General features: G+C 41.2%; 1 protein-coding gene across 22 annotated transcripts in view; it reads right to left on the bottom strand.

Moving 5' to 3' along the window:
* The window catches only part of Celf2 (CUGBP Elav-like family member 2), an 833341-nt gene that overhangs the window by 54937 nt on the left and 753538 nt on the right, over positions 1-24866 (bottom strand). For all 22 annotated transcript variants that reach the window (XM_051151384.1, XM_051151368.1, XM_051151379.1 and 19 more), the window contains 4 exons: positions 22746-22794; positions 13292-13426; positions 4719-4798; positions 598-756 (listed from right to left, as the gene is read on the bottom strand). In XM_051151384.1, the coding sequence (XP_051007341.1) occupies positions 598-756; positions 4719-4798; positions 13292-13426; positions 22746-22794 (423 nt within the window). The remainder of the gene's footprint in view (positions 1-597; positions 757-4718; positions 4799-13291; positions 13427-22745; positions 22795-24866) is intronic.

Genomic DNA, 24866 nt, shown 5'->3' on the forward strand with positions numbered 1-24866 from the left:
CACATGGACAGTCTCTACAGGAAGCTGCAGAAGGTTCTAAAGCCCACACTTGGGATCACTCTTCTGTCTAGCTTACATCTTAGGAGGGGAACCAAGAGATGCTTAAAACAAAGGAAACACTCAGAAACTTAAGGATATAAGAGATGGTTCAAAGAACTGAGTCTGTTTGCCTACAAAGGAAGCAATCGTGTCATCCAGGGTGGAGACTGAGGCCTCCCTACCTACTATTCTACTAGCATTAACGTGGCAGCTGGTAAGGTCTCTGCCATTTCTCCTGGAATCTTTAGAATCTAGAGTTTAGCCGACCAGTTACCAAGCAGGAGCACCTCTTATCTAGCACAAACTGTTTAGAAGTCAGTCTAGTGTATTGGGTTTTATTCAGTTGCCAACAGTCTACAAAGTTAAATTAGACACATTTTTATGCTCATCAATTTAATTAACACAAACCTACCCTAATGCCGATTTTCTAATTTCTGGGACTCAAAATGTCTGGAAAGTAAAAATTTTGGCATACTTAAATTAGCTTTTGACAGTTTGGGAGTTCTGTTCTGTCTCTCCATGGAGACCACACAGAGAGCTGTGCTCTCCAGCACTTACCGCCAGGTACTGTGGGGTAAGTCCGCCCAGCCCTGTCAGGTTTCCCCACGTGGCAGTGTTGAGCTGTTGCATCTGCTGTGCGAGCTGCTGCTGGAGGCGTCTTTGCTCTTTGTCCTTCTGAGTGTCAGCAAACTTCACCACAATGGGTGAAGAGCAGCCCTGTGGTCAGACACATTGGAAAGTGAAGAGGATGTTACGGCCTGATTGAATCCCTGTATAACATTAAGTCATCGCCGCATTGATCTTTCTTCCCTGTCTTAGAGCACATGGAATGGTCTGGAATGGTTTTTAATGGTTTGATATTCCTTCTTCTCTGATTGGTACCATCAACAGAAAACTCCATATACTGTCACTGGTTTCTTTAAAGGGATCTCTGTTGGTGAAGCCACCTGCTTTTTTGTTTTGATATTACAATGCCTCGCCTTTCTTCATGTGTCTTCCTTCAACTTTCCAGGACTTCCTTCAAGACAAAGGCGTTATCTATAATTATACTTCATAGTTTGCTTGACTTAAAGATAGTCTTGTCTTTGTGTATCTGCTATTTCCATATACAGGTACAGGAGAAAGGAACAGAAATCACCATTGGAATGAAAATATCTCACTCAATGTTAACCAGTCATTTATTTTCATTTATGTATCTCTGAACACTGGAACAGTGAAAATAATTTTGACACAATAAGAGAAGTGAGTTTCATTTTAGAAACATGGATGAAGGTCAAAGATATGAAAAAAAAAAAAAAGGCACTGGTCAAAGTAATTATTCACATGTTCTCAGACAGTCTGTTTCCTTCTTCCATGTCACTTCTGTTCTATCCAAAGTCCCCAGAGCAAACCAAAAGATTCCGAAGCACAATTCTCCTCCACTCAGAGGGATGTGTCTTTGTTTGTTTGTCTTTTTGAGACAGAGTTTCTCTGTGTAGCATTGGCTGTCCTGGATTTGCTTTGTATGCCAGGATGGCCTCGAACTCACAGAGATCCACATGCCTCTGCCTCCTGAGTGCTGGGGTTAAAGGCGTGCGCCACTGTGCCTAGATAAAGTGACGCACCTTAAATGGATTCTACATGGCTTCTATTCTCAATCTCACCATTCTACAAGCCTCATTCAGTATTAATTTCCTTTAAAAGGTAAGGAGTAAGAATAGTGAGAAAGAAATGGTCAAAAGTTACATAATAAAATAAATTAATTTTTGAGTTAGATATAATCTTTGGGAAATATTAGCCTACTACTTCAAACAGCATGGCCCTATCCCAAGCACCCTTGAAATACTTGGTAAGAACTCTGCTGAAAAATACTCTTCCTTCCAAGCTTTCTGTCCTGGATATGGAGCATGGAGCATAGTCCATCACCATTCTGCTAGGTTTTTTTAAAAAAGGAATTTCTACCCAATTGATTAAATAAAATCTTATTATGTGGCAACAATTCTCTCACAAAAGATATACTATTTAAACCATTTTCCCTTCCATTCCCATTAAGTCATTTTTCTTTCTTCTAAAACACAAACTTGCACGTTTTTCTTTGTCACTTTGGGTAGTTACTGGGAACTTAGCTATGAATTATATTTGGTTATCAAGTCTGTTATTTAAGAAAGTAAGAAAATTGAGATAATTGTGTCAGTGTGAAACTTCTAATCTATCAACCTATATCTCTGATAGGCAGAGTCATGGGACAGAATGTTAAATGTTAATAAATTACATAATAGTAACACTTCCACCATTAAAAATTAATATATTTTTCTTATCTGCTTCATATTTCAGTACTTTACTATTTATTAAAAGAGAGCAAAATACTCTAAAGACGAAAATAACATGGAGAAATTTTTCATGGAGAAAGTTCTAGTGCTGCATCAAACGTGTTCCATAAGGAAGGATAGCATTTTCTATCTTCTCCAAATAGCACATTTACTGACTTCTCGTTCTTAAATGTGAAAAAAGGCATAAAAGCATAAAACCAGGCAAACAATTGTAGCTTTAAAAGTGACCTGTTTAAGTCAAGAAAGAAAAACAAGTGGGGATCACACAGAAAAATATGGGAAAATAGATGTTATATGCGTGTTTTAAAAACAAATCTTTGAACATTTACATCATTTTAAGTTAAATAATGTCTTGTTAAGATGTGTACCAAAGTCCTGAAAATAATGTAATTAGTTAAAACTCAAGCAAACACCTCTAGTGGTTTGATTATAGTAGAACTGTGTGGGTTATAGTGTTCTGTTTTAAGGTCAAATTTGTAAATCAAACTGAGGGTCCTTTGTTTAAGCATGGGTATCCAGTTTTAAAAAGGAGTATACTAACTCTGATGGAATCATGGAAGCAATCTGAAGACTAACCCTGTGCCAGCCTTCTACAGTGCTTTTCTGCATGAAAGCCTCATTCTGGTTTCGGCTCTTGCCCAGTTCTGCCTTATGGCTCTTGTGCAGTAGAATGGGGGACTCGGACCATGTCAACATCCTCTATGAGCTCACCTGGGGATGGCAGCACTTTTAAGTGGCAAAAGAACTTGAAAACCTTATCTAAGGGGAGATCAATTTTGGTATAAATTCCTTAATTACAGGAAATAAAAATAGCTAAATGCATATATGTAAATATGTACATATGAGGAGTGTTTTTTTTTAAAACAGCATTTTTATTTTAACATCTAAGCTGAAAAATAGCTGGAAATCCACAAATTTTGAGCAGCCTATGAGAAAAGGGAAGCCAAAATATGAGGAATGTGGCTGCAGGTGTACAAGACTGGACTCCTGCTTATTATTTTCTGCTATGTTTGATTTTCACCTGCGCTTGCCTTCAGGTAGGGGTGGGATTGTCTTAAAAATGCATTGCACTGTAAGGAAAACAAATTAATTATATATGTTAGGAATATCAAAGTCAAAATGAATGTTCAAAAAAGACAATAGGCTTTGCAATGCTGATGTTACAACTCAAAAAAGTACAGTAAACACCTAGTAACAATGCCATGCACATCCCCTCCACCCTTTCCACCCACCTTCTGGATTAAGATAAAGGAGTTTCCCATAACACATGACGCATAATGATCACTTAGCTCCCAGCATGCTTTGGAAGATGCAGCATTGCAAGAACAAAAACAAACAAACAAACAAAAACAAAAAATAAAACCCCAATTAAAGGGGGATTAAAAAAAGAAGCTCAAACAATTACTATTTTTTTTTTTTGCACATGAAATGAAATTGAAAATATTTTTGTTCAAATTGGAAGACACAGCTTCATGTAACAGCACAAGGCCACCACCTCTGGAGAAAATCACCCACACAAAGACACAGTGTACATGACACAGCAGCACATGCACTCTCAAATGATCCTATGAGACAGAACAGAGTAAGTGATGGCATGTCACTTCTGGGATGTTCTTGTGCAAAATTCTGAGAGACCATACCCCAAATCATAGACTGAGCACAGAGAGTTGTGCGTCTCCACCTGTGGCATATTTCACGTTGGTGATTGTCCTGTTCCTCAAGTCCACAACCTCTTAGGAGAGTGGACTTGAGCACATATATTTCTTTGTTGTTCACTTTTAATTAAAAGGACCAATCTGATATTTTAGGAAACTGAAAATTAGCATTTCATTGCTAATTAGGAGAATTATTAACTTTCTTCAAAACTCCTGAGATGAAAACACAATTCTGCTTGACTATATTAAGACCTTTAACCAGGTGATTTGTTACAACAGTGATCTGAGGTGGGGGTTGCTTAGCTTGGTCCATACCAACCCTGCTGTGGGGGATGTATTCAAGCCTCTAGGTAAAGAATGACACTTTGCTTCAAGTGCCTCATATCTCAGAACTCCAATCAAAGGCTCAAAAGACAGCTGTAGGGCAAGTGGAAGGTTTCACTAAAGTACATTTCAAGTCATTAGGGGAAAAATGCACTAAGTGGAAAGAGAGAAGAGGGAATGGAAGTGAGGAGGGAAACAGAAAGAGAGAGAGAGAGAGAGAGAGAGAGAGAGAGAGAGAGAGAGAGAGGAATAGATATGAGTGGATGAAAAATGAAATGGTGAAAGTTTAAATCTGTGATTGTCATGTCAACAATCCACACAGGAGAGAAGTGCTTTACCATTCCCCATCATTTGCACAAAGAAAACAAAGAAAGGGCAGATGATACAGTACCTCCATGGTCTGAGACTGATGCATGGCTTTGATTGCATTCTGTGCCATTGCCCTTGTAGAAAATGTGACAAACGCACAGCCTGTGGGAAACAAGGGGACAGGGAGCAGGAAAGACAAAAACAACAAGACAAAAGGGTTGGACGCTTGTTAAACCAACACAGTCTACGAGAACTGCCACAAGACGACACTGTTCTCAGTAGTACATAAAAATAAACAGCTTCTCCCTTTGGTTTTATCTTATTTTGCTTTTTATTCGCAGTGCTGAATTGCTAATCTTACCAAAGCAGAACAATTTATTCATCAGCTTATTATTATTATTATATTTTAAAGGGAACTAGGGATCACGTTGCATACGTTTCTTTATCCACAAGGTTTGAAAGTAGCAGGAGGCAACTTGCATTTTCTAAGATAAAAGTGGGCTACTTTCTAACTTCTCCTTGGCTGATGAGCTCTACACTGAGAGCATGCATACAGTAGGACTTTGTATTTCAAAATGTATCACCAAAGTTTAAGAAGTAAATAAGAATTCATCACACCAAGAGTAAATTAGCAAATAAATTTCAAGAGCTGAAAATGTTAACAAGTAAATATATCTAACTCGTCTTGGATAGTCAAAATCATACATAAATATCAACTGATGCTATTCAAATGTAAGCAGATATACCAAATCCATTACAGAGTAGTAATTACTAATTATTGACAAAACAAACTATTACTGTGAGAGAATTCAACAGTGCATACGAAATAAATTATAAAAGCTGTCATTTGTTTGTACAAAATTTCCATGACTTTGGAAGTTGTAACTTTCAGAAAGGAATCAGAGATTTGACCTGAAGTTTAACACACACAAGACGATGTACATTTCTCCGAACATCTACTATGAGCCCTATAAAGCTTTCTGTGTTGATTTTATCTAGTGCTATAAAACTGCTAGCATCTGTAGTGCTGGTCCCTGCTTTTGATAGCAGTACTGGCCACCATGCAGGTCACCATGCAAACTACATGGCTCATCACCCTTTGTACTAATAAAAACACTGCCTTGTGAAATTTACATTTTATTCGTCATGTACCCTTGGGATGCTTAGAGAAAAAGGCTGTGAAATTAATGCAGATTCAGGCTGATTTTATAATAATACCACAGCACACTAAAAGCTTAGCTAAAGCAATACAGACTTATTTCATTTATGATCTCTAATGACTTTAAAAGTGCATTGATTTTCAGCTTCTTTAGCCTTGCACAGTTTGAACTTAGGTATCAGCGAATAATTTAGTGTTCCACTCAATTTCCTCAAAACATTATTATTATTACTACTTAAAAGATTTCCAAATGAAGCAGATCTAAACACCAAGAGGCGGAAGCCTATTGTCATTTCAGAGCAAATGCATGAAAGCGGAATTCTGGCATCAGCAGTATGAGATTGTTGCCCCTGTGGCCAATAAACAAAACAGAACATTCTACATTCAAACAACCAGCAGATTGTCTGCTTTATGTAAATCAATTTCTGATTCATAAATATACTTTCTTCTTTTGTCCTGCATTGTGGATCTGGTGAGAATATCAAGTCAATCAATAAAGCAGCATTCTGCTGTAGTGTTTTTTAATCAAACAGCATTAAAAGAAAGTAGTGTCTGTCCACTATCCCCAATGCACAATGACATCCAGTCATGAAAGGAACTAAATGGGTAATTTTTTTGCAACCTGTTATGATCTTTAATATACAAGTTCCCAGCACACAGGAGGGTCATCCTATATTCCCTACTGCTGGTTGAGCAGGTATTAAGAAGCAGGCAAGAAGTCCAGTTTGCCTGAGTACTGAGCTGTTGCATGTAGTTCTCTGACAGAAAGAAGGTGACAAAGACTAATATTTAAACATGTTGCATGTACCTAGACATGACTGTAGCTTTTGGCCCTCATAAAAGCAACGCCCTTCTCTAAGCCCTCTACACCAAGTGTGAACTAGTGTGGGAGATAGGTGACAGTGTCTCCACTGGAGTCTATATTGATGCTAAGGTCTGAAATTATAGTCTTAAGTTTGCATTATGTTTCAAAGTGACATCTCTTCAAAATGTTATGAGCATCACTGAAATTACAGAGGAAATAAGACTAAGAGATTTTAATTTTGTACTTCTTGTCTCGAGAAGCAATGGAGGCCAAAGCAAATCACCTAGCAGAAATATGTTTGAAAGCCTATGAAGCATGGGCCAATTCTACTTTAAGGGTCAGGAAGGTTGTTTTATTTACTTCATTTGCTCATAGTATCTAAGGAATGTGTGCTGAGTTGACAGTTTCCAAATGGGGGTTAAAAATGCATTAGAAACATGTAAAATGTCAATAAGAGCCAATAAAGCACAGCTTATTCATTTATCACGATTTCACACAGTAACTTTTAAGTAACGTGAGAAAGATAAAGCAATTAGCAGGCACAATAAATCTCTATCAACTTGAACCACTGCCCTCTTCTCTACGATGCCTGTAACTAAAAAACCCAAGCAGCGCTTAATTTTACAGTCCTCACCCATTCAAAAACTGACCCGATGAATGTGATAACTTCTTTAACCTTTTTAGTCTGCAGGCAGTGGTGCAAGAAAAGAGAGGAGCTGCTTCCTTAGGGGTTTCTGTCAAGTTCTTTAAGTATGTACTGTGCTCAGTTACTTAGAAGAAAGAAATTACTGTGTCATTTATAGAGTGGGAATACATGGTGAAAAATTCTGCTCTCAGTATAACTCTGGATGAAGTTAAGCAACTTAGGAGTCAAGTATTTTTTGGGACAGTAAAGCTTGTTAATCTTTGTAATTTATTTATATTTATTTATTTTGGTTTTTTGAGATAGGGTTTCTCTGTGTAGCCTTGGCTGTCCTGGACTCACTTTGTAGACCAGGTTGACCTTGAACTCTGAGGTCCATCTGCCTGCCTCTGCCTCCTACAGTGCTGGGATCACAGGCGTGTGCCACTTGCCCAGCTCAACCTTTGTTATTTATATCAGGGGAGGTTGTAGTAGTTATACAGATAGATTAAAATTTTTCCCAACGCAAGTATGAACATGGTAGTGGCTCTAGTTCTGGGTCTTTGCTATATGGCACTTCACCAGCACAGGATCATAAGAGCTCCACTATTTAAACTGGCCACTGTCTTTTGTACAGCTGACCCAGAAAGCTTGCCATTGGGCAGAAGTATCTCAGGTCCTAGCTGGTCTGTCCTGCATGCACTGACACTGAGTCTTGGCAGGACAGGACCTCTGACTGTGTAGCGTCAGCCCATACTATTTAGGACTGCTAAATACACTATCTTGGCAACTAGTATTCAATGCTGGAGGAATGAGACTGGAGGAAAAATGATATGACTATTAAAATGATACCAATTTTTCATCTTTGGTTTGGTTTTGATCATTTTGGTTTGGATATAGTAGCATATATACATGTCACTGTCTTAAAACTGGAATGAATATATATATATATATATGAGAAAAGAATCCTTTTGTGGCTAACCTGTAGTTTAGCTTGCAATTATTGTCTTCACTTTCAGAATGTGAAGGATTACTAATAGGAGTGAGGAATGGAATTTTTAAACAATTATTATTTCAGTGAGCCTGCCTGCCTTGCCACTAAAACAGATGGATGGCTGACTTGGGAAAGGTTTCACAAAGTGATTTCCTCCTACAGACAGGACCTAAGGACAGCTCAGAACCCTGTCATAGAGGGTGGGTGCTTGGAATACATTTATTATCACACTTGCCATTTCAACAGAAAGAGCATCTTCCCCCATCCACTTCTTTTCCTTTTCTGAGACAGGGTTTCTCTGTGTACCTCTAGCAGTCCTGACACTTGCTCTGTAGACCAGGCTGGCCTCGGCCTCCCATAAGCTGGGGCTAAAGGCATGCATTACAATCACCCAGTAACAGGGCGTCTTAACTTAGGGTTCTACCTCTCAGTTACCAGAACTAGATGAATTCTTGCTCCATCCTAAAAAAACCAAAAAACAAAACCAAAAGAAACCGCAAAGTTAGAAGTACCTTTAAAAGCATGAATGATGCTAGAGTCTCTTGGTATTTTATGTGTTTGTTTAGTTTTGTTTAGTGTTTTGCCTCTCTCTTTTTAAATTAATCTATTTATTAATTCATTCATATTACATCTCAATTGTTATCCCATCCCTTCTATCCTCCCAGTCCTCCCTTCCTCCCACTTTTACCCTACTCCCCTCCCCTATGACTGACTGAGGGGCACCTCCTCCCCCTGTATATGCTTATAGGGTATAAAGTCTCTTCTTGGTAGCCTGCTATCCTTCCCCTGAGTGCCACCGGACCTCCCCATCAAGGGGACGTGGTCAAATATGGGGCACCAGAGTTCATGTGAAAGTCAGACCCCAGTCTCCACTCAACTGTGGAGAATGTCCTGTCCATTGGCTAGATCTAGATAGGGGTTCAATGTTCACTTGTTTTTTGCCTCTCTTTCAAAGAGGCACAGTGGCCTGCTGCATCTCAAATAGGAGAAACATGATTTACAGTAAAGGAGACTTCAAGTTATGAAAAACTTATAAATTCATTATTACCTAGTAAAGATAATAATGCAGCCAATTCTTGCTGTATCTTTTTAGCACTGGCAGGAATGGTCCAACACACAGTAGAGCATAATAGTTGGGCACATGCATTAGCAATCTAATTTATCTTATGCAATGCTGGGTTAGCATATTGAAAACTGGCATTGACACATCAATCATTCATTTATGGCATCTGAATTTGGGTATGGACTAGGACTCACTTAGCAGCTGGCAAAGTCTCATTGCGTAGATGAGACTGGGAGACTATTTTCAACAGGATGGCAAAATGTTGTCAGTATTCCAAAGAACATGTGGTAAAAGTCTCCATGCAGATGAATACTGAGGTGCGGGGTGGACAGGACTAAACTGTGATCAAAACAGTCTGCTCCACATACCTGTCTGAGTAGTCAGACGCTCTATCTTTATAGACTGCTGGAATACAAACAAGGGACAAGCAAGGACTCGAGTGCTCAACCCTGTTTGTGCTCCTCCTTGAGAACACTCATCTGTCAGGGTTTAGGCAGGGAATGGTGGAACACAGCTGGGATACTCTTACACAGTACAAAGAAAACTTTCTTAGATGGTAGTGAAGATTCTGCTATAGTTTGTGGGAAAGAAAAACAAAATGAACTTTCTCACTGGCTTCGAAGTTACAGATACTCAATTGCCATTGTGCAGACATGGCACAGGGTAGAGCTCAGTGACCTTCCTGACTGTATGGAGCAGTGGGAACATGCCATTGTGCAGACATGGCACAGGGTAGAGCTCAGTGACCTTCCTGACTGTATGGAGCAGTGGGAACATGTTTACGTTAGGAGCTTACCATCCTGAAGTCACACTGTTAAATATGTACAGTTGGTTTGGAAAGCTCAGGCTTTGCTTTCGAGAGCAAATGTCTCATTGGAAATGTCATTGCTGGTTGTGGTGGCCTACTCGTTCTTTCCTGGAGAGCTGTGCAGGTGCCTGAGAGGTGCAGCTGTCCTTGCACATGGTGTGACTATTGATATGAAGCAGCTTGAAAGTGATGAGCAACATGCTTTTGGAAACAGGAGAGTCAGCAGAATGAACGCCTGTCCCCAGTGGGGGAAAAGCCTTTAGATCTGCACAGGCTGCCCTTTGCGTGGATGAGACAAAATGTTTGCTAAGTACTTCTGTGTGACTGGCAAGTGCTAGGCCCTTTCCATGTAGACACAACCGTTTTCTGTGAGTGTCTGTCCTGGGACATGGACTTGTGATAGTGAGGTGTTTTGTTTCCCTCCTAAGCTAATGGCAGTAACTGGAAGTGTAAACAGGGCTTGAGAGGCATGGCTGTGTGTCCCGGCAGCTCTCAGGCCTTTGCGCTGCTGAGTGGTGTCCTGAGTCAGCACATCTGAGGGCCTCGGCGGAGTGCCTGGTACAGAGGAAGTCAAATGGCTGACGTGGCAGAGGAAGAGTGGGGGCTGGGGAGGTCTGCCTGACTACTTGTCTGTTTTCATATTTATAGCTGAACTGTATAAGTCTAGGAAAAAGGTGGTGGCCAATCATTCGATGAAAGCTAACCTTCATCATCATCACTAAACAGTCTAACTTAACAACTTTTTCAGTTTTTATTCTGATTTTGGTTTTCTGAAACAAGGTTTCTATAGATCAGGCTGGCCTTGAACTCACAGAAATTCACCTGCCTCTGCCTCCTTAGTGCTGGGATTAAAGGCGTGTGCCACCATCACCTGGCCTTATATTCTGATTTTGTATAAGGGTATTCTTCAGAGCAGTCAAGCTTTCATTTCACTTAATTTTATTTATTATTCTTTTTTTTTAACAGCTGAGCTAGCAACAGACACTTAGGTGAAAACTGCTAAGTGTCTTTCATTTGGAGTGTCACTAATGGGAGACACTTATTAATATTTGGTTGAAAACAGAAATTCTTCAATGAGAGCAAAACAGTAGCATGAAAGAGAATTGTTCTTTTACCAAATACAGTGACTTGGGAGCAGGCCCCTGTAAGCCAGGAGTCCCTACATCCTACCAATTGGAAAATGTACCACTGTGTGTCTTTGTATTTCAGAATAAATGGTCATTAATCACTATTTTCTTGTTTCCAATAGAGAACTCTCACCAGCTCACCAGAAATTACTTTTCAGTTTAAATGTGGGGGTGGGGGTGTTACTGTCTTCTTTACATTGACTCCATCCATTTGCACAAACTACTGGGAAGGGAGGTGCCCATAACTTACTATAGAAACAGGCTACTTCCTGGGTCATGTGTTGGTTAATCAACCAAGCAGCAGATCAAATTGGCTAAGTTCTCCAAATGAGTAGTGGGCGTTCTGCCCTTTCCCACGGAAGCTAACAATACCTAAAGGTACTGAACCATGTTCATCTCCCAAGAATGGCAGAGCCAGTAAGTGTTAGGGCCACTTCACCTGCCTAAGCCAAGCCCTGGACGGACGGCAGAAGCTAGCACTCAGCTTCACGCTCACAGCCTCTGTGAAACCACTCCGACAGTAAGTGGTTATTAATGTTGCCCTGTGAGAGAAGCAGGACAGACACACCTCCACTGCTGCCATCTATGAATGGGGAAACGAAGAGGCAGAAATTGGAAAATAAATTGACTAAGATCACAAATTCTGGGACTGGGAGTTAGAGTCACTGAGTGACTATAAGCTTCACTGACTAATTTAAAGGCATTCCCTCCCTCCCTCCCTCCCTCCCTCCCTCCCCTTTCCACCCCCTCCCTCTTTGTCCTCTTCATGTTCTCCTCATGCATCCCTGACTGGGGTGCTGAGTCTGTTATTTAAGGTCACACTCAGTATCTTCTCCAGCTTTTAGGAGTCTAGCCTTGAAGTGAGGGCAATATAACAAGCATTTCAGAGCGGACAGAGGATGCGTGCGTGAGCTGTGATTTGCACAGGGCTCTCCTTCCCCACCCCTTTGACCACTTTCAGAGGAAACCACAGGGAGCATGCCACCCCTCCTAGTTCTCTTGACTGCCTCCAAGAGGTGGAGGTGGATGCTGGTGAAGCTTTGGTTCTTTGACTTTAGTTCTCGGAGCTGACAACATGAAGCTTTATGTCTAAGGTAAGAAAACAAAAACAAAAAACTTCCTCTCATGGTTTTGAAATTAGGTAAGAATGGTGAGACAGGTGAAAATGATCACCTTGATACTTACAGCCTGGCTATTTCTTCCAGTGTGTGGTTGGGTACCACAGTTGACTCAGAACCAGAGCTTGAGAATAAGGAAAACTCTTAATTAGCCCCATGGAAACTGCACTGCAAAATGAAGATTTCTCTACAAACTGAAAAACACTTGATATACACTTCCTCTTTGGATTGCCTTGGGAAATGCAGTCAGACAGTTGTTAATACACACTGTCCCTTCTTGTACTTTATGGAGGGAGGTACGTGGTATTGCTAGGGGAGAGGCAGGTGTAGAAAGAGAAAGGTGATCCCCACTGATTGCTACAGTGGCTTACAGACCGTAGCATTCCTCATGGCTTTAAGCCACAGCCTTTGCTTCTTCTGTTGTGGCAAAAGAAGAGTCTATAGCTTTCTAAAGGTCAAAGTCACTTTTCTATCACTTAAGGACTGGACTAGAGACTCGAAGCTTGGTCAGATGCAGGGCAGTACAGGTGAGGTTCCTCTGAAGCGCTGTATCTGTCTGCACTGCATGAGAAGTGACACTCTCTCTAGGCCTGCATAGCTAAAGTGAAGACGACATCTTTAATGCAAGCAGAAAAGAAAAAGTACCATTCTCATCCCCTCCGCCTTTCCCTCTTGTCCTCCAAACCTGCTCAGTTTGAGGATGAAAAGGGGTATAGAGCTAGGCAGCCTGCCCATGCTCCTCAGGACCTGACCTAATGTTGGCGCTCAGACCTTTTCACCTGGAGAAGTAAGAGATGACTGTTTTGGTTACACAGAAAAGTTCAGGTTGGATAACTTGAGCACATGGGATGTACTGTAAGCTAAACCCCTGCTGTATGTGATGCCTACATCTCCCTTGACTGCGACACAGAGTTCCAATTAGCATTTAAGGAAAGAGACTTTACAGAAAGCACACTCACCTCGACTCAGCCCGTCGGGTCCCCGGAGAATCCGGCATTCTTCTATCTGGCCGAACGGAGAAAACATCACTCTGATATCATTCTCATTACATTTCTTCGAAACCATTCCTATGAACAATTTTCGGTCTTCCACAGCTAGGAGATAAAAATAAGGAAGAAAGGCCGTGTCATCATTTTTTTTCTCCGCAATCAATGCTTCATTACTACATTAAACCAGGCTTGGCCACGTGAGAGTGAGTGCAGCACTATAGCTAACCATAGACCTGCACCTGCCTTCTTCCTCCTGCTCCCCACTACCCCCCAAAACCAGTCCCTCTTCCATTCTGAGGCCAGGAACAGTTGCTTTAGCTTCTAACTCGGCAGGCTGGTTACACTTGAAGCACATCTCCATCTTTCTGCTCACTGATATGTGACCTATATTTAGCCTATAAGGCACAAATAAAACTATTTCAGGACAGTGCTGGAAGCCCTTCTAGGAAGAGAGGCTCTTTTAAAAGATGTCTGAGGTACCCTCTAGAAATAAGACCTGTTCATCTTCTGTTGCCTCACTTTAGTCTAGTTCTCAGAGGAAAAGTGTGGGTTGGGGAGGACAGAGCTAGCCATACCTGAGTCATAGCTTAGGCTCTGCCACAGTCAGTGTGTGTAACCTTTGTTACTGAAGCTACATTACCATCTTGCCACTGCTGTTTAAAAGTGATAGTTACTTCTGTTTCTTTTAGTCCTTCATAGGCAGGTATTGTTTATATATAAACAGTAAGTATTTATTCTGGATTTTCTGGGTCCTGGTTCCACTGGAATTCAAGGTATGTGACGTGAGCCCTCTAGGACAGGTTCAGTTCTGCAGCACTATTGCAACTCAGTGATTCACTATTAAGCAACACTGTTGCAGAATTCTTTATAATGTCTGTGCTCCTCCATATACAGCCAAAGCCACATGACTTCACCGAAGACTTAAAAGGCTCTAGTATGAGAGAGAAACAGACTATTTACTTATTAACTTATTTATTTAGTGGTTTTTGAGACAATGTTGCTCTGTGTATCCTTGGCTGGTTTGGACTCACTTTGTAGACCAGGCTGGTCACACCTGCCTCTGCCTCCCCGAGTGCTGGGGTTAGAGGTGTGTGTCACCACATCTGGCTGACAAGAAATGGACTTTTAAATGCTATCTCACTTTAATTTAAAATTTCCAAGCCCTTTGTATCTAGTATATTGGGTTCTGAAGAACCCAAATGAGGCAGATAAATGTTCTTTGTCATAGAATTCCACATAGTAAAAAAAGGACTACTTCCATCCATTTGTAAAACAGATTTCTGAGTCCATGGGGGAAGGCAACTTTCCTAGGGTCATTCAGGAAATATGAGGCCAATGTAGACTACAGCCTCTGTTCCTACCCCAGCCCAGGGTTCCTGCTCTGTTACTGCTTCTTCCAAGCTCGAGGACGCAGATGAGGCTTAAAGGGAGAAGGCATGATCATGACTGAGAGACTGCTCTGTTTTAGTGTTGCCACTAATTTGAAATGTGGCCCTGATAATTATTTCACCTTTGTCCACTACTCTTTCTTTTCCTCCTCTTTCTCTTTCCTTAGCAGTGCAGAGAAGGAATCCAGCTACATGCTTCGGGTTAACTGAGGCACTGGGATGGAGGGTGCCAGAGCAGTGTGCAGAATCTACCCCCTCTACGCCCAGGGTACTTTCTAAGACAACTCAGAGAAAGCCTAGAGCTCTTGTAATGTCCTCCTAAGGGGACACTTAAGAAATAAAGGCAGAACCTGGGGAGTGGGAAAAACAAGACATATAACATATAAGGAACAAAACCAGGAACACACTGGTGTACCTGAAGAGGGAAAAACAGTATCTATGATCAGAGAATGGGCCCAATGAATAAGAACAGTGATAGATTTAAAAGTCACTCATTGGATGGGGTATTTATTTGGATCTTTTATTTGGATAAAATATTTCAAGTATTGTTTCTGCTGTACCTTTGGAACAAATGAAATACCAGTGATCTACTGTGAATTAGCAAAATCTAGTGGCCAGGACACCAAGCTTCAGCAATCCCAGATCTCTTGACAAGGACCTTTTATAGTCTCCCCAGTTGTATATTTATAGGCTATCATTTGATAAGGTCTTAAAAACCCCAGAGACATACAGAATAGGGGATTTAAAAATGTTTTTATTATTTTAAAGATTCATTAACAATTAGACAGGTTAACTCCTCGTAACACCCAGCCTACCTCAAAGAGGATGATAAGCATCAAAGAACCTACTTGTGGAGATGGCTTCAAATGTGGCAAACAAGCCACTAGGAAAAATGTCCTCATTTCTACCACAGACAGAATTCTGCCTAAAAGAGGACAAGCTTGGATGCAGGCAGAGTCGATGGCCAAACTCTGTCAGGACAGCGTAACCAAGTCCTCAATAGTTCCTGCCTCACAAATATGTCTGTCAGATATATTGGGCTGGAAGGCTGAAGATGATGCTCCAACATTATAGAGAGTTTTGGATGACTGTTCAGGTAGCAAACTGTCTCTGTCATCTTCTCATTTGGAAAGCTACTAACCTGCACTTCCAGTATACTCTGGTAATCAAGTTTATTCCTTCTCAAGACTCTGATTGGGTTGAAGACCAGATAGTTTAGTTTAACAATGAACCCTAGTTTTTTAGGGATTAAGATGTTTTTTAGGTCTAGACAGATGTTTTAAGTTGATAATGACAAGATATGATAGATACTGATTTACATTCAGAATTTTAGACACACCAAGATAGGAAAATGTTTTCTTCAAGGCTGCCAAATATAAACAGCCAAAACACTAACAATGTAACATTTATCTAACTCCTGATTATGTCATGGTTCTTCTTGCTATAGGTAGTTTTTTGTACATATGTGTAACAATAAAAATGTATACGTAAAAAATAAAAAATATTTAATAAAAAAGAAAAAAATTAAACGGTATTTGTGGGCGTGACCCTGAGTGTGGAGGACTGTGAGGGGTAGGGTCTGTGAGATGTGGCACACCCTTGGTGAAGACATGGAAATGGACAGAAGGAAGAGCGAGACTACTAGTCTCCAATTATTATTATTTTCTGCTCAGGACTCCCATGCCTACTGAACTATGGCTGGAAGCTCCCTTCTCTTTAGGGCAAAACCATTTTCCTCAAGGATAACAATGGGTTGAGCAGGGACCAGACTTTTCACATTTGAAGTACTGCACAGATGGGCTTCCTACTTCAGGAGTAACAGCAACAGAACCAAAGGCCTTCCAGAGCAGGGGCCAACAAAATTTCTCCTCTCATGGTATAATGAGAAGGAGTTAATGTTTTGAGTGCAAAGGTAACTTCTTCCAGTTAGAGGTCTCAAAACTTCATTTTAAAACATCCCTAATTGTAAGTCTGTGCTAACACCCTGGTATACAATCTGTCAAAGTCACACCTGGATTTCGGGCTGCTTGAATTAATTAACAACTTTTCAATGTGTTGGTGCTAACATATGGCATTTAATTACTGCCTCCAAATCTCCGAGTGGTTCCACTTTGAATTTCAAAATTATTTTTCCATCTTCTGGTAAAGCAGAAAGTGACTAGATGAAAATACTTAGTATTCCTATTTTTAATGGTGGCTTTGAAGGTTTTTGCCTGCCAATGAAAATAGTTATCAAGACTTTGGCTAGCTCTGAGCTTGACAAAATGATAGAGGTTTTGGAGGCCTTGGGAAAAAGAGACCGGTCTTAATTAGCATTTTTGGAGTCTAGGGATTAAGGCTCTCTCAATACTTTGGAAGGCTGGATGGCTAAAACAGGACGTGTTATACGTTATTTCTGTAGAGCATCTTCCTTGCTACAAGAAGCATGACAACAGTAAACACTGGCTCTAGCCAATGAGACCCAAGCACAGCACAGGAGGCAAGCACATGCTGGATCATCACTTACTTGTCACCTCAGCAACTGCTTTTAAATCTTATACAGCTGGCACCATCTATTTCATAGTATGCGGACTGAAAGCTGACTGAAGACTGAAAGCTGGATGCTATGGAAATATGTATGGCATATAGCATGGAAGAAAGTAACTATGCTTATGCTAGTTAACGCAAGGGCTCTTATCCATGCCTCCTCACGCACACTTCCCATAGCATCATCAGTTCTGAAGCTGGATTCTATTGATGACTGAGTATTTTAAAGTGTTCTTATTAAACACCCCATCAATTATTACTTATCTGGAGTAGTACTTTTTATTTTTCCCTTTGGATATTGGGTATAGTAGTACAGAAAACAAAATGCCATGGACTAGCATGGCTGTGAGATAGAGGATGCAGGTTTAATTAGAGCTGTGGAAGGGTGGGTTCCAGGTAGCCATGGAAGTTTATGGAGTCCATTCAGTAAGGTCCAACAGTGCAGGGCTGATGTCCAAGCACTTAACATTTCTGAGCTCACTAGAGATTCCGCGTATCAGACTGCACATGGATAAGGATTCAAAGGGTGACTGTTTTGCTGGAATTCACTTGTCCATAACTAATTGATCTGTGATTAGCAGTCCTTGCTCAGAAAATACAAACTTTCAGAATCTGAGCACACAGATAATGAAGACAGTAACTGTCTAGCTGTGATGAGTTCTTTGTGTTATACATAAATGTCAGCAAACTCAATACAAGTGCAATTAGAGCTCGTTATATTTCTTTCACAGCTACAGGAACTATTCAGAGTGTCTGAAACCAGAGAAATCGTTGTGTTCTTTATGCCTTAGAAACTATGCTTACCTGTCAAAAATGCCATGACGAATCAGAAAGGGCTGCAGCACTTATAATTTGAGTGTGAAAAGTATGCATGTCTTCTGATTCCTAAGTTAGGTCCAAAGGGAACCACATAAGCTGTTCATCTCTATGCCAGGCAAAGTTCCATTTGAACTCCCATAATAGAGCTTTTGGAATGTAATTGTAATTCAGCTCTCATGGCTTTGACTCTTTTCTAATCAAAAATTCAGAAAATGAAGGCAAAAGGAGACCTCACCCTACAAGCAGGTTTGTGGATTCTCAGTCTGTGAGCAGATCTATAACTGGTGTGAACAGCCGAGGTGTGCCAGTCCAGGGCCACTTAAAACGCAACAAAATGTCTCTCGCAGTTTGTGAACTGTGCTGTGAATTTAGCATTAGCATAAGCCAGCAAACTAAGTATTTCTGGTGTGCCAGGCATTACACTAAACTCTTCTGTGTGGTGGGCTGTTTAATAAACTCCCCTGTAGGCTCATACATCTCAACACCTGGCACTTTTGCAGGTGATGGCACTTTTAGGACACGGAGCCTTATCAGAGGAAGTATGTTCCTGAGGGTGAGCTCAGACAGTCTCTTCATCCTCTCTCACTTCCAGTTCACTGTGTCCTGTGTGTGGTTGAGAGCTTGAGCTGTGACCTCTTGCCACCATGCCTCATGGACTCGCTCAGAAACTGTAAGCCCAAGCAAACTCTTCCATAAGATACCTATCCGAGTGGAATATTTTTCAGAGCAACAGAAAAGTAACCAACCAGAAGTTGGTACCAGAGAAAAGATGTGGATGATTTGGAACTTTGGACTAGAAGCGTAGTTAAATGTCATGAGCAGAACTCAGTGGTGTGTTCTAATGGGAGCACGAAAGCCACACATGCTCAGAGCAGTGAAGACCTGGCTCAGGAGCTCTAATAGGAGAATGGGGACCTTACCGGTAACAAAGCTACAGACCATTTCTATGATAGACGCTGGCTGTTTTCTGCCTATGTCTTGAGAATTTATGGGAGGCTAAATGAAAAAGAAATGGACTACTGGGTGTTTAATCCCAGCAATTAAAAGGCAGAAGCAGATGTATCCCTGTGAATTTGAAGCCAGCCTGGTCTATGTAGTGATCTAGGATAGCCAGTGCTGCACAGAGAGACTTATTTTTTTAAAAAAGTAATGCTCCAATTTCTTTAGTAGAGGAAATTTCAAATCAGCGTAGTGTTCAATCTTTGGCATGTCAATTACTAATAACTCTTATGCAGGCCTACAATGAAAAAGAGCAAATGGAAAAGAAAGAAATTAAAAATGTATACGTTGGATAGAGACAGAACACTGTGAAGCTCAATGTTTTAGCTAAGGCACACTGTGAACTCTGTTTGTTTTCAGACAGGGTCTCTCTGTGTAGCCTTGACTGTCTTAGACTTGCTTTGTAGACCAGGCTGGTCTCGAACTCACAGAGATTCGCCTGTCTCTGCCTCCCACGTGTGTGAGGCTGTGATTGTTAGGAGAGTTGGGACATGACGAGGAGGGCCCTTGCTCTACACTGGAACAATAGAAAAGATAACCTCAGAAAAAGACTCCACACAGCTAGATTCCAGTCTGTAAAAGGAGAAGGTTGCTAGCTCATAGACAGCAATGGCTCCAACATAGACAAGTTGCTAATAGTGCTGCCAAGTAGGACAAGGGTCCATTTCAAGCTGGCACTCAACTTGGCAGTTAATCCAGATGGTACTGGCTGTGAAGGCATGAAAGATTCAGGAGTGAGGGGGTCAGGCATTCTTTTTGCATAGGTTTACAGAGCACCTGAAGGCAAGCAACACGTGGCAGTGTTGGAGTCTCTGTGAGAAGGCCACGGCAGGCCACTGCATGAAGCTGTGAAAGTGAAGCCTGGTTGCAGTGAACACTAAAGGATGTTGGAGATGTCGGAGCCATCTCCCAACCAGAGCTCAATACAAGGGAAAGAATCAGCTCAAAAAGTCATGTACCTTATAGATGTACGTTACAGGCAGAAAAGCTGGAAGGCTTTGCCATGAAGCCCTTTCAAACGAAAGCCCTAGATCCTGGACACAGAGCTACAGGAGCTGGTATTTTCCCTGCTGGAGTTTAGTTTTGCTCTGATCTAGTATTTCTTTACTATGTCCCCATTCCTCCCTTTTGGAATTTTCTTTGTTTTATGTTGGAAGTATATGGTTTACTTTTTAATTTTACAGGGGGAGGTTACAGCTAAGAGAATGCCTTGAGTCTCAAACAGACTTTGAACTTCTGAACAGTGTTGAAACTTTAAGGGCCACCAGGACCTCTGAAGTTGGACTAAATACATTTTGCATCATGAGAAGGCCATGAGCCCCTGGGGGCCAGGAATGGAGTGTAGTGATGTGAGTAGGAAACGTCCCCATAGGCTCATTCATTTGAATACTTGGTCCCAGTGGCGGCTTACTGCACCTGTTGCCCTGTACACTTCCCTCAAAAGGGCCATTTTAAGTGTTCTTTTTAAGTTGTAGTAGTAAGGACACCCAAATCCTCCTTGATTTTTCAGATCATGAAAAATTGGGGGCAAATATTAAGGTCTGCAGTGGTGTTAGACTTAAACCACACACTGTGTGCAGAGTTGACAATGGAGAATAAAAGCAGCAAAACACCAAGAACTCTTGGCAGTAAAGGGTTCACACATTTGATTATATACATGAAAAATAGACAATACACAGAAGAAAATATGCCATATTTCAATACTTAGGCATTTCAGGCCTCAGGTACTTATGTCAAATATCTAATTTGTGTGTTTATAAATAAAACCTAAAACTAAAAATAATTTTGACAGATTTTCATCCCACGCCTTTTGTTCTGATATACTTTAGAGAAGTGTGGAGCCAAAGGCTAGGGAGAACAACTCTTGGTGACTGGAAACTCCAAGAAGATGTATACTGACAGGATTTGCCCCCACATGCTGAATCTCCTCTCTGCCGCTAAGGAGTAGAAGAGTATATGGGAAAATCTAGGGCGGAAATGGCTGTCTCTAGAGAAAGGTATGCTTGGCAAACAGTGCTACATAGCCCGGGCATACCTCTGGAAGCTAGTAACTAACACTAAATAAGTGTTCCATCAGCCAGGCAGTGGTGGCACACACCTTTGATGCCAGCACTCAGGAGGCAAAGGCAGATCTCTAAGTTTGAGGCCAACCTGGTCTATAGAATGAGTTCCAGGACAGCCAGGGCTACACTGAGACTCATACACGCACACAGAACTGACCCATACACACACATGCATGCGCGCACGCACACACATGCACGCAAAGTGTTTCATCATTGACAAAGACTGTGCCAAACATATTATTTTGATATTCAAGAAGAAACAAAAAGCCCACCCATAAGGCAGTCACCACTGTTCCTTGTTTATGAATGAGCAGATACAAATCTCCATGTCCAAGTGACTATAATTAGGTATTAAGTCAGTAAAATGAATAAAGTTCCATGTCAAGGTCATAATATTTCTTCTTTTTCAGATTCTCTGCTATAATACCATCCCCTTGCCAACTGTCCTGGCGCACAGTAAGTGATAAATGAGTAACTAACAAAGGAAGCAATTTGATCATGGTCTCACAACAAAGTAGCGGCAGATCTTTACAAGTCTTTTGTGATAAATACCACTGTTGATGCTAAAACAGTATGGGGCCTGGGAATGGGCACTAAGGGAAGTCCAAGGCTGAGGAGGGAGGATCAGAGCACCAGAGCCTGCTCAGAGGGTGGGAAAGTGACAGACTAAGCCCTGTCTCTGACAAAACAGTGCTGGCAGGCAGCCCTTGAGACTTGGGAGTTTTCAAAACTTTCCAGTCTATGAAGAAGCCAGAAAATGGGATGCACTACAATTAGCAAAAAAATACCTTGTGGAGAGATTTAGAGCTCAATCATAATTTACATTTGCAGATATATAGATCTCTAAGTGCATGGCTTCTGCCCTGATTACTAATTAATGAGGTGCAAAACTGCCTGCTGGAAGGAAACAGTGCTGATTATGTCAGTCTTGTGGGACAGAGGAGCTCTGTGGTCCAAGAAGGTAGATGCTTCTTTTAAATACACATTTCAGTAAATTAAAAGAAGGAAACAGGGACAGAAGGCTTGTAGAGATGGAAGCAAAAACTTGATAAAAATGTGGACTATCAACTCTGAAGTACCTTGAAGAGGCAAACCTCAATTTTATTATAAATCTCACCAAACACACATTTTTCAAACAACTGTATGTTCATATAATCAGCAGATGAATTCTGAATGGATTCTGATGCAAATGTATTGACACAATATAGTGAAGAATGTAACAGGACAGTCAGAGGGGAGCAATGAGAGAGCAAAAGATGGCGGCCCATTTCTTCACGGGCTACTTATTTTCCATTTGAGTTCTTCCCACCTATCATGTATCCCTGCGTTGCGGCAGGTGTAGACCAGTACTAGTCAAGTCCCACGAGGCCACCGCACAGCGCAAGCCCTAAGCAGAAGGACATGTCACAATCTTTGCAGTCTGTGTTGTTCCCCCCACCCCAAATAATTGAGAAGAGGAGTGGAGCAGTCATTTCTCTGTACGTGCTGAGCACAGTGTGAAGTTCCCGGAGCAGTAGCTATCTGCCTTCCAGAGGGAAACAACAGCTAGAGCTGGCTCCTCCTCCCTTCCCCACGCGACTTAACCTAAGGTAGCAGACACTATTACATCAGACAGTTGGTTCCACCTACCGTTTGACTTTTCACTATCTGCAGGTTTCATCTGAATGGGATGATGCATCTAAAAATACAAAAGCGAGAGAGTAAAGGCAGATTGAAAAACTGTAAAACCAGACGCAGAAATGTGACACAGTTCAAGCACTGCTATAATTACAAGGACACACAGTCAATAACGAGCTTCTAAAGCTTGATATTACCTTAATTTGTTACCTGAGCTTTATGTTCAGGATTCTAAATAACCCTCAAGCCAGGGAAAACTGGAAGAGTACTTAAAACCTCGAGCTTTGGAGTCAGGCTGGAGTATGAAACCCGGCTTTGCATTCAGTATAACCTCTCCCTTGTAAGTAGTTCCAGGCCTGAGAGTTATCACAGCTACTTAACCTGGGCTAGTGTAACTTCTCTAGTCCTCACCTGCAGAGAGGGACTGTGAGGGCTATATGGGAGCACACAGGTAAGTGCTTACGGCACGGGCAGAGCCCAGGATGTGCTGAGGAACTTATAATTATGGCCGCACTACTTAGATGATAATCATCCTTGTTATCTACACTTACTTTGCTTGCTTCCTGGGTTTATCTCAGGTCTCAACAGAAATGACTTGAAGGTCTATCAGTGGCTTGATTTAGGTGCCAGTATTTAATGCAGAGCCATTGGGATATATGGAGTGGACAGATCAGAGCAAGGGCAGGAGAGAGACATGAGCCTGATGATTACAGTTTAGTACACATGCAGGAACAGAGAAAACGCATAGTGCAGAGAACCTGAACCATGGCAGTGCTGAATGTTCCATGGCTCGTTATACAGAGCTGATGACACCGCCGTGTATGATCCAGCGTTTACTCTAAGCACAGAATACTACCACTATTTCCAATTAAAATAAATTCCTCAAACTATTTCCAAAGGTCCTCTTATTTGATATTTCATCTTACCCTAAGGAATAGGGAAGCCACAGGATAGGATGGAATCACTGGCTGTGCAAATGCTTTATTATAATGGGTTCGCTCCTTGTGAACTTTTAATTTCCCCAGTGGACTTCCATTACTTGCAAGCCACAGCTCTGGGTTTTATCTAATTTAAATGAAAGGGGAATGGTGCTTACTTATGGCACTTGCATGATAGGACATTATTATCAGGTAGTCTGTGTACACCAAATGGCTACCAGCACCTTTAGAATACCCAAGGAAGAAGATAGTGAGAAAGAACTGCCAAGAGATAAGACCCTAAGAAACTTAGAGCTGCCTGTGTGCTCTCATAGGCAGAATGTTTTTATCCATAGGGCATAAGCCTTGAGATGCAGCACTGACTGGCATTCGCACTCCATAATTCATATATTCAATTTGTGGAGCAGAGACTACTTGAGCACATAGGAGTCCTAAACAGTCATGAAAAACACCACAGAAACAAACTGTGGAAAGTTCTGATTTGGCTGAGGAATAGGGAGCGAGCAAAGTTTAAGGAAGATCAGCAGTGAGTAGGTTATCCTTTTGTTCCACCTGCCCACCCATTTAGCAAGCGTGGTCTTCTTGTGCCAGGCTCTAGGCTATGGCCAGCTAGCTAGCAAAGGCTGTGAGAGAAGTTTTCCTCAGGTGCTGTGTGGTTGGCAAACCCTGGTGCACATGCTGGCAGAGACACATGCTAAGTGCTAGAGCAGAGGGAACACAGTTTCTAGGAACCAAGGGACAAAGGAACTTTGTAAAGAAGGAAAAGCCTTCCTAGCAAGCACAGTATCTAGTTCCAGTCCTTAGACTTGCTATCAGAAAAGAGAAGATGTTGTTTACGAAAAAACAAACAAAAAAGTCCACTAGGCTCCACATTTAAGGGTAGGGCCCATGTCCAGCAGTAGATTCCCAACACAAAGGTCAATGGCACCTTTAGATATTCTTTGTCCATAATGTTTTAAGTCATGGCATTAAATAAAACTACAGATCATTTGTGTATATATTATGGCTTCTGGTTCTGTGTTTTTAAGAGATTTTTGTGTCTACTAACATAGAATATATGTGTGTCTTGTACCTTTTTTTGGGGGGGGGCTTTTTTCTGTTTGTTTTTGTTTTGTCTTATTTTATTTTATATTATTTTTATTATATTTTAATTAACATTATAATTTAATTAAATAATAATAATTTAATTAATATA

Source organism: Acomys russatus, chromosome 9, assembly GCF_903995435.1.
Source record: "Acomys russatus chromosome 9, mAcoRus1.1, whole genome shotgun sequence".
In the NCBI taxonomy this organism is placed as follows: Eukaryota; Metazoa; Chordata; class Mammalia; order Rodentia; family Muridae; genus Acomys; species Acomys russatus.